At 42.9% G+C, this 13,725-nt stretch overlaps 1 protein-coding gene across 6 annotated transcripts in view; it reads right to left on the reverse strand.

The window, feature by feature from the left end:
- The window catches only part of Mapk10 (mitogen-activated protein kinase 10), a 303,886-nt gene that overhangs the window by 112,340 nt on the left and 177,821 nt on the right, over positions 1-13,725 (reverse strand). For all 6 annotated transcript variants that reach the window (XM_041641951.1, XM_041641950.1, XM_041641955.1 and 3 more), the window contains one exon: positions 8,499-8,668. In XM_041641951.1, the coding sequence (XP_041497885.1) occupies positions 8,499-8,668 (170 nt within the window). The remainder of the gene's footprint in view (positions 1-8,498; positions 8,669-13,725) is intronic.

Consider the following 13,725-nt stretch of genomic DNA (forward strand, 5'->3'; position numbering starts at 1 on the left):
GATATATGACACTCCCACATCACACCTACTCTGCCTCCCAGTGCCAGGATTAGGGGCATGTGTCACCACCACACAGCTGTGCCAATGTTTGCAACCTACACATTGTAAATAATACCTGTAAGCAGAAGTTCAAGTTCAAAGACAGGGAAAGAGCAGCTCAGAGGGCTCCTTACCAGACCAACGCACGGAGTGTTAGCAAAGCCATTTTGTCAGCACATATATCCTAGCTCTGAGACGTAAGCAGAAATTAGAGATAAACACAGTCCTTCACTTCACGTGCTTACTGTGTTTCAGTTTCCTACTGTTAAAAAAAGGATGCTCAATCATGCCACAAGGACATGTGCTCAACTATGCTCATAGCAGCTTTGTTTGTCATAGCCAGAACCTGGACACAACCTAAATGCCCCTTGACAGAAGAATGGAGAAAGAAAATGTGGTACATTTAAACAATGGAGTACTACACATCAGAAAAAAAAATGACATCCTGAAATTTGCGGGCAAATGGATGGAGCTAGAAAACATTATTTTGAGTGAGGTAACCCAGACCCAGAAAGACAATTATCGCATGCACTCACTCATAGGTGGTTTTTAAACATAAAGCAAAGAAAACCAGCTTACAAATCACAATCACAGAGAACTTAGACAACAATGAGGACACTAAGAGAGACATACATAGATCTAATCTACATGGGAAGTAGAAAAAGACAAGATCTCCTGAGTAAATTGGGAGCATGGGGACCTTGGGAGAGGGTTGAAGGGGAAGGGAGAGGTGGATGGGAACAGAGAAAACGTAGAGCTCAATAGAAATCAATAAATTAAAAAAAAGAGAAACCTGCCTTCCTAAAACCTACATAAAGTCATGACAATTTTATGTGTGTTCTGTGACTAGCTCGAAACACTAAGGCGACCGTCTCCTGAAGACTGGGAAAATCCTGAGAGAGTTTGTTCACTGATCCTGAACACATTCTCAAGGCTCACTCACAGATTGCTCTACAATTTCCCACTATGAAGGGACAAGTGTCCCCAGCTCAAACAGGGAAGCATAATAATCTTCACTGTGTCTGCTTTGATGGATAATCATTTTTATCCCTCAGAAGGAAAAAGTTCTGATTTATTCTAAAAGATTTCATCTTAGCTTCCTGTAATAGCTCTCAATAGTAATATTTTTGTTCTACGGTCTATAGTAATGTTTTAAAGCCACAGTGGTCATTAATTCTTTTGAAAATATTTTGGCATTGCTTTTGGCCCATGCTGTTAAATAAGTAATAAGCCAAAGGCGGAGACATTGTAAAAATAAGTAGCAAGTGTCAGACAATTGGAAAAGTAGAAATGAGATTTCATTTCAAGCAAATAATGGGTCTGGGACTTGGTGGCAGAAGTTTCTGTACACCTACATCTATAATAAAAAAGCAGAGTTCCTCTTGGATACACACACAGCTTTATGGTGGCACATTAAAAAAATGGTGATGTCCTTTTTCAAATGGTTTCCTACGGTGTTGTAGTCCCACTCCAAAGTAGAGTTAGCACAAATAAATGAACAGTCTTTTTAAATTTACCTCTCCCCACAGAGACCACAGACATATCCAGCCCCCACTTTTAATTAGTCTCTATATTCAGAATTATATGGAATAGTTAAACAATATATACATGTGGAATCAATGTCATAAAGACAGGGAGAGTCCGTGGACTCCAGGGACAAGTCTGACTACAGATGTGTGCTTGGTATAAAGGGGAACTAGAAGAAAAATTAGATGGAGGAATTGGTAGGGAAGGGAAACCGACTGAGGACTGCGACAGTGCATTGGATGCCCACATTAAAACAAAGGTGTCTTAAATCTCAGGTTGAGAAGGCAGAAGGAAGAGACTCCCATATCTGTGCACAAGGGGTGTGTTCTGAGTGCAGTGTTTGCACACATCACAGAGCAAGGCCTAGAATTTCCCTTTCTGTCCTGCCTTTTGCTTTTTGCTGAAATGAGTATGCCCTTATTGCCTTTGGCCAGAGGCAAAAGAGCCAAGGACACCAAGGCTACCATTTTGAAATGCAAGTGGGATTTTTGTTTGCTTGATTTTGATTTATTTGCTGACAAAATTGTTCTAAAAATGGCTTTGAAATTTTACTCATGGGCAATTCTGAGGCAGAAGAGTATGACGGTGAGTGAAAGTCCAGGGGAGCCAGGAGTGAAGGCTGGGAGAAGCTAGTCATCCAAGATAGACCTGGAGGAGGTCCCTGACACTCGCGAAGGCCCACTCCAGAGTTCGTGATGAGGATGTATGGTTCATTATATACTACAACGCACATCCCTGGGTGGATCTTTAGGATGCTGTTGAGTGTGCGGTGCACCGAGTTTATGTGCAGAGCTACCTGTACTGAACAGAGCGTGTGGGGGGACCTGAGCCCCAAAGCCACACAAGACATGGATTACTCAAAAAGCATGCACTTTATGATACAGCTCGTTTTGCACTGGAGATATTCAGGAAACTTTGTCTTGGCTCGAGCCTTCTCTCTCTATTGGAAGAGAATCTTTCTCTAACAAGTTGTTAGAATTTCTGCTACACCATGGACATGTTTCTGTCCAATACCTTGTTATAGGATACACGTAACCAGAACCCCTTTGAGGGCACCCGAAAACTTAGTGTCCCCAGTATCAGTTCCGCTATTGACTTCTATTATCGGCCACTCTATGTAAGCCCAATGATTATTTACGTCACATAGAAAGGAGAAAGAGAACACCCTATGAAAGACACTACAAAAGTCTTAGGAGTTTTAAGCCTTCCACGATCTTGGTATTTTGCTGAGCCACACGCTACTCGATCTGTCATGGCATCCTCAAAGGTCTACCCATTGCCTGTTACTGGAATAGTTCCAGTAACAGCTCATGTTTCATGACAGCTTTATTAGAAGGAAAAATAGGAAATTGTCCAAAATGTGTCTGAGCTATGAATCAAAAAGGAGGAAAACTTTTTCGTGAATATTCTTTAGTTCTCCATCCAAAAAAGAAGAAGCTAAGAAGTGCTGTTCTCACCGAACACCTCAATAAGTTTGGGGTATTTGAAGAAATTATCTTCTTTTTGTTTTGCTATTCTATGTGGATGGATGTTTTGCTGTGTATATTATGTCTGTGCGCCACGTGAGTGCCTAGTGCTCACAACGGCTGGAAGAGGGCATGGGACTGCTGGGAATTGAACCCAGATCCTTTGAAAGAGCAGCCACTGCTCTCAACTACTGAGCCATCTCCAAGCCAGGCAGCAGTTATCTTTGTGCAACAATCTTCACTGTCCTGTGTACATCAGTGACATTAGCACAACTTCCACAAAACAACTGCCTAAGTGACAGACTTATTTATAATCTCACAACTCTTTAGATAGGGAGCCCTGGGGGAGCTTCACTGGGCTAAAACTGGGATCTGGCAAAGCTGAGGTCCTCCCTGGGGTCCTAGAGAAGAAACTGATTCTTTCTGCTCAGGGCAGCTCCAGTTCCTTAAGGCTGAGACTAATGTCTCAGTCCACACTGAGCCATTTCCAGCTCCGCAAAATTAGTCTCCTTCCTGGACTCCGACACCTCGTCCTCCATTGTTAAAGCCTGCCATATGGCCAGTCTCCAGTATTTCAAAGGTTGTCTTCACCCTCTCTGATGTTGTGCCTCTGACACGCGCCTCTGCTCTGTAATCCTTTTTTAAGTACTGGTGTGATTATACCGGCCCCACCTGGATATGTCAGGATAGCATCTACCCATTAGGATTCTCAGGCACACTGTGAGATTCCGTTTGTCCTTTTGGGCACCATATCCTCGGATTCTGGGCATCATCGGAAGGTAGCTTCTAAAGGTAATAATGCTGCTGCCACACCATGAAAATATTTTGTATCGCCAAGAGGTTACCTTATACATGAGCTATAAAAGTAGGTGAATAAAAAATGCTATAAATACACATTTCTTTTTTAACCTATTTCAATGTTTTTGAAAGGAAATTTTTAACCCATTGTTTGAAAATACAAAGATGTTCCACTTTTCAAATCGTGATGTGATAGAATAGTGGCAACGTACAGGTGACTTTTCTACAACAGCCTCCATGCGTTTGGTAGATGTGATCTAAATCCTGGTGCCCTGACCTGGGAAGTGTGCCCACAGTGGCCTGTCGTCACATCAGTCAGCTGGGAAGTGTGCCCACAGTGCCCTGTAGTCACACCTGCCGACTGGGAAGTGTGCCCACAGTGCCCCGCACTCACACCAGCCGACTTGGAAGTGTGCCCACAGTGTCCTGTAGTCACACCTGCTGACTGGGAAGTGTGCCCACAGTGCCCTGTAGTCACACCTGCCGACTGGGAAGTGTGCCCACAGTGCCCTGTAGTCACACCTGCCGACTGGGAAGTGTGCCCACAGTGTCCTGTAGTCACACCTGCCGACTGGGAAGTGTGCCCACAGTGCCCCGCACTCACACCTGCCGACTGGGAAGTGTGCCCACAGTGCCCTGTAGTCACACCTGCCGACTGGGAAGCATGCCCACAGTGCCCCGCACTCACACCAGCTGACTGGGAAGTGTGCCCACAGTGCCCTGTAGTCACACCTGCCGACTGGGAAGTGTGCCCACAGTGTCCTGTAGTCACACCTGCTGACTGGGAAGTGTGCCCACAGTGTCCTGTAGTCACACCTGCCGACTGGGAAGTGTGCCCACAGTGTCCTGTAGTCACACCTGCCGACTGGGAAGTGTGCCCACCATGCCCTGTGGTCACACCAGACGACTGGGAAGTGTGCCCACCATGCCCTGTGGTCACACCTGCCGACTGGGAAGTGTGCCCACCATGCCCTGTAGTCACACCTGCAGACTCGGAAGTGTGCCCACAGTGTCCTGTAGTCACACCTGCTGACTGGGAAGTGTGCCCACAGTGTCCTGTAGTCACACCTGCCGACTGGGAAGTGTGCCCACAGTGCCCTGTAGTCACACCTGCCGACTGGGAAGCATGCCCACAGTGCCCCGCACTCACACCAGCTGACTGGGAAGTGTGCCCACAGTGCCCTGTAGTCACACCTGCCGACTGGGAAGTGTGCCCACAGTGTCCTGTAGTCACACCTGCTGACTGGGAAGTGTGCCCACAGTGTCCTGTAGTCACACCTGCCGACTGGGAAGTGTGCCCACAGTGTCCTGTAGTCACACCTGCCGACTGGGAAGTGTGCCCACCATGCCCTGTGGTCACACCAGACGACTGGGAAGTGTGCCCACCATGCCCTGTGATCACACCTGCCGACTGGGAAGTGTGCCCACCATGCCCTGTAGTCACACCTGCCGACTCGGAAGTGTGCCCACAGTGTCCTGTAGTCACACCTGCCGACTGGGAAGTGTGCCCACAGTGTCCTGTAGTCACACCTGCTGACTGGGAAGTGTGCCCACAGTGCCCTGTAGTCACACCTGCCGACTGGGAAGTGTGCCCACAGTGCCCTGTAGTCACACCTGCCGACTGGGACGTGTGCCCACAGTGCCCTGTAGTCACACCTGCCGACTGGGAAGTGTGCCCACAGTGCCCTGTAGTCACACCTGCCGACTGGGAAGTGTGCCCACAGTGTCCTGTAGTCACACCTGCTGACTGGGAAGTGTGCCCACAGTGTCCTGTAGTCACACCTGCTGACTGGGAAGTGTGCCCACAGTGTCCTGTAGTCACACCAGCTGACTGGGAAGTGTGCCCACCATGCCCTGTGGTCACACCTGCCGACTGGGAAGTGTGCCCACAGTGCCCTGTAGTCACACCTGCCGACTGGGAAGTGTGCCCACAGTGCCCTGTAGTCACACCTGCCGACTGGGAAGCATGCCCACAGTGCCCCGCACTCACACCTGCCGACTGGGAAGTATGCCCACAGTGCAGACTCTGAACTAAAAGCAGCTGGCATAATGAAGTGACCAAATTTCAAGTTACCAAGAAATATATATTGAGTACAGGGGAAAGAATAGAAACTGCCCATTGCTGCCATTAAAATAGCATTTCCGATTTTTTTCTTATTTTAGATAGTTGAGTTTTTATTTTTGTATTTTTATTACTTAAACCAATTTTTAAATTTACATATATTTTTATCATATTCTTCTCCTCCCCCAAGTTTCTCTGGGTCCTGTCTCCTTTTCTACCCATCCAACATTAAGTTCTTTCTCAAAAAACAAACAAAACCCCATGCAGCAACAAAATCAAAGAAACAAAATAAAACCACACCAAAAAAGGGAAACAGAAACAAAACCCACCCAAGCCCCACCATCGCCCTAGGGTATAGTGCAGACAGCACACCATGGTTGATAGAAGAGCATTTCAAGAATTATAAATGGATTAAATGTTTAAGTTTTTAAAAATAAATATAACTTTGTCTTCATCCATCCTATACTGTATACATTTTCCCCCCACAGGCATAAAATTAATATATCAGTAATTTAGACAGTAAGACACATTGTATTAATAAATATCCTTTATAAATACATATGTCTAATTATATTTAGAGTAAATATACTAAATTTTACTAACTAGTATAAATAATCAAAAATTGAAAATTACTATGCTAATAAATATACTATATATATTTAGTTAATATATTTAACTTATTGCTTCTTAAAACTATTTTTTAAAGTGTCAATTAACTGAACAGTTTTTTATGAGCATCACAATGGTTAATTCAGATATAGGTGATTTCATTTAATCACTCAAACATAACATGAAAGAATGGTTACTAGGAGGCAAGGAAAGATTAAGCAATTGTTTGGTAAAAAATTATTTGTGTGTGTGTGTCTGTGTGTGTGTGTGTCTGTGTGTGTGTGTGTCTGTGTGTGTGTCTGTGTGTGTGTGTCTGTGTGTGTGTGTCTGTGTGTGTCTGTGTGTGTGTCTGTATGTGTGTCTGTGTGTGTGTCTGTGTGTGTGTGTGTCTGTGTGTGTGTGTCTGTGTGTGTGTCTGTGTGTGTGTGTCTGTGTGTGTGTGTGTCTGTGTGTGTGTGTGTCTGTGTGTGTGTGTGTCTGTGTGTGTGTCTGTGTGTGTGTGTCTGTGTGTGTCTGTGTGTGTGTGTCTGTGTGTGTCTGTGTGTGTGTCTGTGTGTGTGTCTGTGTGTGTGTCTGTGTGTGTGTGTCTGTGTGTGTGTCTGTGTGTGTGTGTCTGTGTGTGTGTCTGTGTGTGTGTCTGTGTGTGTGTCTGTGTGTGTGTGTCTGTGTGTGTGTGTGTCTGTGTGTGTGTCTGTGTGTGTGTGTGTCTGTGTGTGTGTGTCTGTGTGTGTCTGTGTGTGTGTGTCTGTGTGTGTGTCTGTGTGTGTGTCTGTGTGTGTGTGTCTGTGTGTGTGTGTCTGTGTGTGTGTGTCTGTGTGTGTGTCTGTGTGTGTGTGTCTGTGTGTGTGTGTCTGTGTGTGTGTGTCTGTGTGTGTGTGTGTCTGTGTGTGTGTGTGTCTGTGTGTGTGTCTGTGTGTGTGTGTGTCTGTGTGTGTGTCTGTGTGTGTGTGTCTGTGTGTGTGTGTGTGTGAGAGAGAGAGAGAGAGAGAGAGAGAGAGAGAAAGAGAGGAGGGAAGGAGGGAAGTGGTGGGACGAAGAGAGAATGTTTGCGTGGATGCATTTACGTGTGCCATGTGCATGCCAGAAACCATGGAGGTCAAACGAGGGCATTGGAGCTACTGGAACTGGAATTATATGCAGTTGTCTATGTAAACATACATTATACTGCTTCTATGAAGTTAATTTTGAACATTAAGCTTTGTCTTCGTTAGGATTTCGATTGCTATGATAAAACACCATGACCAAAGCAACTTGATGAGGAAAGTTTTATTTCATCTTACATTTCCAAGTCATGCTCCATCACTGAGTGAGATCAAGGCAAGAACTCACACAGGGCAGGAACCTGGAGGCAGGAGCTAACGCAGGGGTCCTGGAGGGGTGCTGCTTACTGACTTACCCCCCATGGCTTGTACAACCTGCTTCCTTATAGCACCCAGGACCACCAGCCTAGGGCTGGCACCGTCCACAGTGGGCTGAGACCTCGCAATCAATCGTCCATTAAGATAATGCCTCACAGGACCGCCTACCAGGCCATCTGGTGGGCATTTCCTCAGCTGAGACCACCTCTTCCCTAATGAGTCTAGCCTGTGATTGGGTGATACAAAACTCGCCAGTACAAACTTTAACAGACACAGACAAAACTCACTCATCCCTCTTAAGTGTGCTGGGGATCTAACTGACCCTGTCTCAGATACAATTCTTCTTGCTCTGCAATATACAAATTAACTTTGCTAAATACAGTAGCAACAGCTGAAGCACTCCTATCCTATGTCTATGTCTTTGTGTTTGTTATAATTTTTGTTTTCTGGTGACCGGAAGAACACTGTAAGCCATGTTGCATATTGTTAACAAGTAGAAAATAAATAAAAAACGATGCCAATCAATTTTATATTTTCCGAATGTGTATTTCACCTGATATCTGTGTGCTTATCTGTCTGTATCTTGTCAACGAATCCAGCATTACTCCCTTGAAAGAATAACAAACCCGTCCTACTTACCAAACTATTCCCTGAGCCCCAGAGCCAATCGGCTTCAGGTTCTGGTAGCGCTTGAGAACGGTGAAGGTCGAGTCTCCTACTTCCACACTGTAGAACTGGTTGTCCACTTTGCTTTTGCTCATGTTGTAATGCTTGGCAACGTATGACACATCCACGTGTTTGTCGAATCCCTGTCAAGAAGAAGGAGGAGATGTGAGACAAGAGCTCCCAGCAGGACAATGGCCTTTTCTTTCAGTGACTACAAATATCTAGCCATCTACCATCTAGTGGGGCTAACTCACACAGGAGAAACAGTCCTTAGTAGGCCCTGTCCATTTACTTGAAGTAAATGAAGCTTAAAATGAAAGCGTAGTTTCTCAGTATTAAAATGTTTAAGGCTTGGGAAAATAGATCAATGGTTCCACCCCTAGTAACTCAAAAGCAGCAACCAACGCCTGCTTAAAATAGAGAAAGAGGATTTTTTGTCACAGGATAATTTCATCCCTTTTAGATGAAAAAATCCTGAAGATATTCTGGCTTCAGTGTAGCTTAGACACTTAAGGACTGAAGGAAATTAGACCAGTGCTGACTGCTCAAAAGAGGGGTTAACGATGCTGAGTGCAATCCTTTCCTCTAATAGAGCTCAGACACAAACTAGCATGCAGGTTCAAATTTTATTAATTAGGCAAATTTAAATTAAATACAGTTGACTTTATTTTTCTCACTAATACCCAAAGTGCTACCATCCTTATGAAGTGCTAAAAATACTAAGTTAAATAAACATTGCACACTCTGTTTTGAGCATGCTTAGATTTTACCTATCTTGGTCATTGCATTTCCTAGTTATCTATGAGAAAGTTTCTTATGTCAATCATATTTGGTAATTAAAGAATTGTCTTAAAATTCTGAATTTTTACACATAACATATAATAAAGAGCTACTACCCATGCTTAGTATTTATTCATAAAAGCTCTTATTTCAAACTTAACTACACAAAAGATATGGACTATAGTTAGATGGTTCATACCATAACTAACTGCTTGCATGTGGCACACACTGGTGAATGCCTATGTAATACTTAGGCCTCTTCTTGGTATTTTCATTTAGGTTTTAAACATGCATTCTTTCTGTGTATTCTTTCCAACAATAGAGGAACAAATAATCTTAGCCAGTGGATCTCATTAGCTGCAGCATCCCCATGTTGGGGGCATTCAGTTGGGAGAATCCTGACATGTTGTGTAAAGCCACAGTGATGAGATATAACTCATGGGTTCCCTTCGAAACTTTGCTTGGTGGCCCTGCAGGAGCTGGATATTCCCACCCAGCTGATCATTTTCCACATACATCACGAGGTTTCCATGTCCTGAGGAAGCTTTAGTCAGTGAAAACTCCACCTACCCTGCTTTGAGCTTAGAATTTAAACCAAAGAAGTTTTGTATAATTTAACACATTAACTCTCTGAATATCAGTTCTCATACAATATGAAAATTTTAAACTGTTTTAGGCTCTGAACCTGTGAACTGACCACAGAACCATTTTCTTTGGAAATTTTTGTCATCTCATGTCTAAATAAAAAGGTGAAATGAAAGTATCTCTTAGTCTCCACCTGAGCAGAAATATGATCCAGACAGGACGGTGATGTCATAGAACACAATCCAGGCAGAATGATGACATCATGGAATATGATCCAGACAAGATGGTGTTGTAAGGAAAACTGAGTGGGGATTATATGAGCTTAGCTAGAAGAATGTGCAAATCTACTGGAAGATTCTGGATGCCTCAGAATGGTAAGAAAGCTCTAGAACTAGATAGACATCATAAGCTGCAGCCTGTGTCTGTCACCAGGCATAGCAGCAACATTTGGTACAGATGTGGGAACCACAAATACTGGTGTAAACTATGGATTGCTATCTGCATTGTCTAGAGAGGAAGCAGAAAACGTAGGTAATTTCTCAATGTAGCCAAAGTCCTGAAATCTGGAAGGTAGTCCATACAGCGTAGCAGAGAAAATGAAACAAAACCTTCAAAAGTAAGGTGTTGTGAGCCTATTCCAGGGTACAAACCATGAGGTCTAGAGTCTGGGCAGAGGCTATGGACAACTGCAAGCACACGAACATTGGTGTGCAAACTATCAAGGCTTTTAACTCAGTGCCACACACAGCTCTCCAAACTGCTGTCACTTCTACTACAGACTCATGGAAGGGGTGGTGCAGAAAGCCCTGCTTCTTGCTAAGGAAGGTTAAAAACAACCCCAAATGGAATTACAATATTGAATACTTCTCATTTTCAGGATTAATGTGGGATGACTGACACCTGCCCAACATGGCATATGTTATGTTCTGACCCTTTGTTGCACCCCTTAGTATTTGGAATATTGCAAAAATACTCAGCACAAGTTGGCTTTATCAACTCTAAATGCTCCTTTTGTCTTCCCTATCTTATTTTTCTGTTGCTGAGTAGTGTTCCTAAAGTATTGCATGTGTGTTCAATCACACATTTACTAATTACGTGTGTACTAATCACATGGATATAATAATCATGTGTGTGCCAATCACACATGTAATAATCACATACATATAAAGATCACATGCGTTAAATAATCATATATGTACTAATAAACGGATATGTACAAAAGACATGTATATTGGTCATACATGTGTACTAATCACACATGTCTAACTGTCACATAATAATGATCACACATGTGCAATAATATTTTGTGTATAATTATCACATGTGAGTAATAATGACACACAGTAGACTTCCTATCCCAGGCTCCTGACTCCATGCAGTCACTAGGCCTTCCTGTGGTTTTCCTGGCTATAATCTCCATTTTCTCATGAGAGTTGAACTGTCAGCACTTCAATGCCTATTCAAGGAAGTTTAATAATTCTTACAGCTTCTTGTTCAGCCTTATCTAATCTATGTAATATTTACAGGTGCCTAATCTAGTACTGATGACATGCTTGCTACGTGACAATTACTAGGTTAGCACTGGCCATGCAGCAAAGACAAGACAAAGTTGCAACCTAGAATGACCATGGCAAAGTAGTTAAGTTCAGAAGGTACATTCTACAAAAGAACAAAGTAAATATTCTGGTAATAAACAGGAAGGGATAACCTACTGTCTGTATATAATCATCTTTGATTCATTCAAATAGCAGTGTTGTTTCAAACACAGGAAGAAAATAACATGAATTCTATTTTGTAAAGACATGGTTAGCCATGTTAGTCATGTTTCTGTTGCTAGTATAAAATACTCTACTCTAGCAAACGCAGTTTGAAAGGGAAAGCTTTATACTAACTCATAGTTCAAGGGTATAGTCCATCATGTCAGGGAGATTATGATGGCATAAGTTTAAAGTGACTATCACATTGCATTCATGGTCAAAGATGAGGGACTGTCCATGCCAGTATTCATCTCCCTTTTCCATCTTAGTCAGTACAGGATCCCAGCCCGGAGAATGGTGCTACCCACAGTTAAGGCACTCTTCCCTGGATTAAACTAAATAACACCTCACAGGCATGCCAAGAGAGTGTCTCCTTGGTGGTTCTAGATCCTGTCAAGTTGACAGGGAATATTACCTATCGCACTAGACAGCAGAGAGTTATGGGGAGAGATTCTGAAATTTTAAGGTCTGTGCATGAAAAACCTTGAAAAGATACTGAGTGTGCAGAGATTGGAATGTATCAGAATGTTAGTGCTGTGAGGGGTTTGGAATGTTAAAGATATTGTAGAATGTTGTTTTAAGGTGTGTTCCTTGTGTTCATGCTCTGGAACTTTTGTTTAATGATGGAAAGACATGTTGCTCTTGTTTATGCTGCATTTGTTTAACTCTGTAAAGCTGTGATTCTTTGCCTGTCTAAAACACCTGGTGGTCTAATAAAGCGCTGAATGGCCAATAGCGAGGCAGGAGAAAGGACAGATGGGGCTGACAGGCAGAGGGAATAAAAAGAAGAAATTTGGAAGAGGAAGAAAGAGCAATGACAGAATAAGGAGAGGAAAATGTCTGGGGTCAGACACCCAGCTAAACAACAAGCCATGGAGCAAGAGGGAAGGTAAGCTATACAGAAGTAAGAAAAAGAAAAAGCCCAGAGGGAAGGGTAGATGCAACAATTTAAAAAAAAACTGGCTAGAAACAAGCCAAGCTAGGGTTGGGCATTTATAAGCAAAAATAAGCCTCCGTGTCATGATTTGGGGAGCTGGGTGGTGGGCCTCCCAAAAGAGTCAAAAAACAGAAACAATAGGAAGGTCCAAATCTTAGTTTATCTTGGGAATTTCTTTAGTTCCCAGAACAGCTATTCCTTGCCTGCTTCTGTGTCCTAACTAATATCCTACAGCTAATAGATAAAAACCTTTGAAATCTATTAAACTTAGCAATTTCCACCAACCGAAAACCAGGAAGGTCACCAGAGACACTCTTAAGGTATAGAAAAGCATCTTGCTCTAACCACCTCTCTGATGTACCCATCAATGTATTTTAAACTTATCTTGATTTATGACTTCCTTTGTTTGGTAAAACTATATAGCTTCATGCAAATATTTCCATGTTGGGACATGGAATTTGGGATACCCTAAATCTTTGTTTCTGGACCCTGTTCACTCAAATTGGCTCTGAAATAAAGTATCTCTTATTCCCTTTAAAATGAGAGCTGTGGTTTTGTGTAGACAATTATGTTGCCCAATGTGGGGCTTCACCCTCGAGTTTGCATAAATGAGCGAGAGAGTTAGAGACCCTGTGAGAGATCATGATCTCAGGGAAGAAGCTGAGAAAGTCGTTTCCCAAAGAAGTACATAAAACGGACCCAAAACACATCTTCACTAGCCAACACTGACAGCAATTCTTCAGAAGCAAAGAAAGTGTGTGTGTGTGTGTGTGTGTGTGTGTGTGTGGCAAAACTAACAAGGAGCTTATGAAAGAGGAGAAAAGATATTAAAACAGAGATAAACACATATATAATGGAATATACTGATGTGTGTGGAACAAGGTTTCCAAAACTGAGGAAATATTTAGAGATAAACGACCATCTGTGCTCTCGCCAGCTTTATAGTTGATAATTACTGACTAACTTGCAAGTATTTGGAAAACAGAGAGATCTAAAGATAACCTAAACATTTACTAACTTTAAACTGGTTATTCTTGGCCACTTTGTAATATGTTCCTGGGCCAGAAACATATTAACTAAAGTCATAAATGGACAGCCTACTTTCATTAAAATGTAAAATGAGCTATAAAAACTAATAAAA

The sequence above is a fragment of the Microtus oregoni genome, unplaced genomic scaffold (genome assembly GCF_018167655.1).
Source record: "Microtus oregoni isolate MIOR12 unplaced genomic scaffold, Mior012 000072F_ref0000427, whole genome shotgun sequence".
NCBI classification, from domain to species: Eukaryota; Metazoa; Chordata; class Mammalia; order Rodentia; family Cricetidae; genus Microtus; species Microtus oregoni.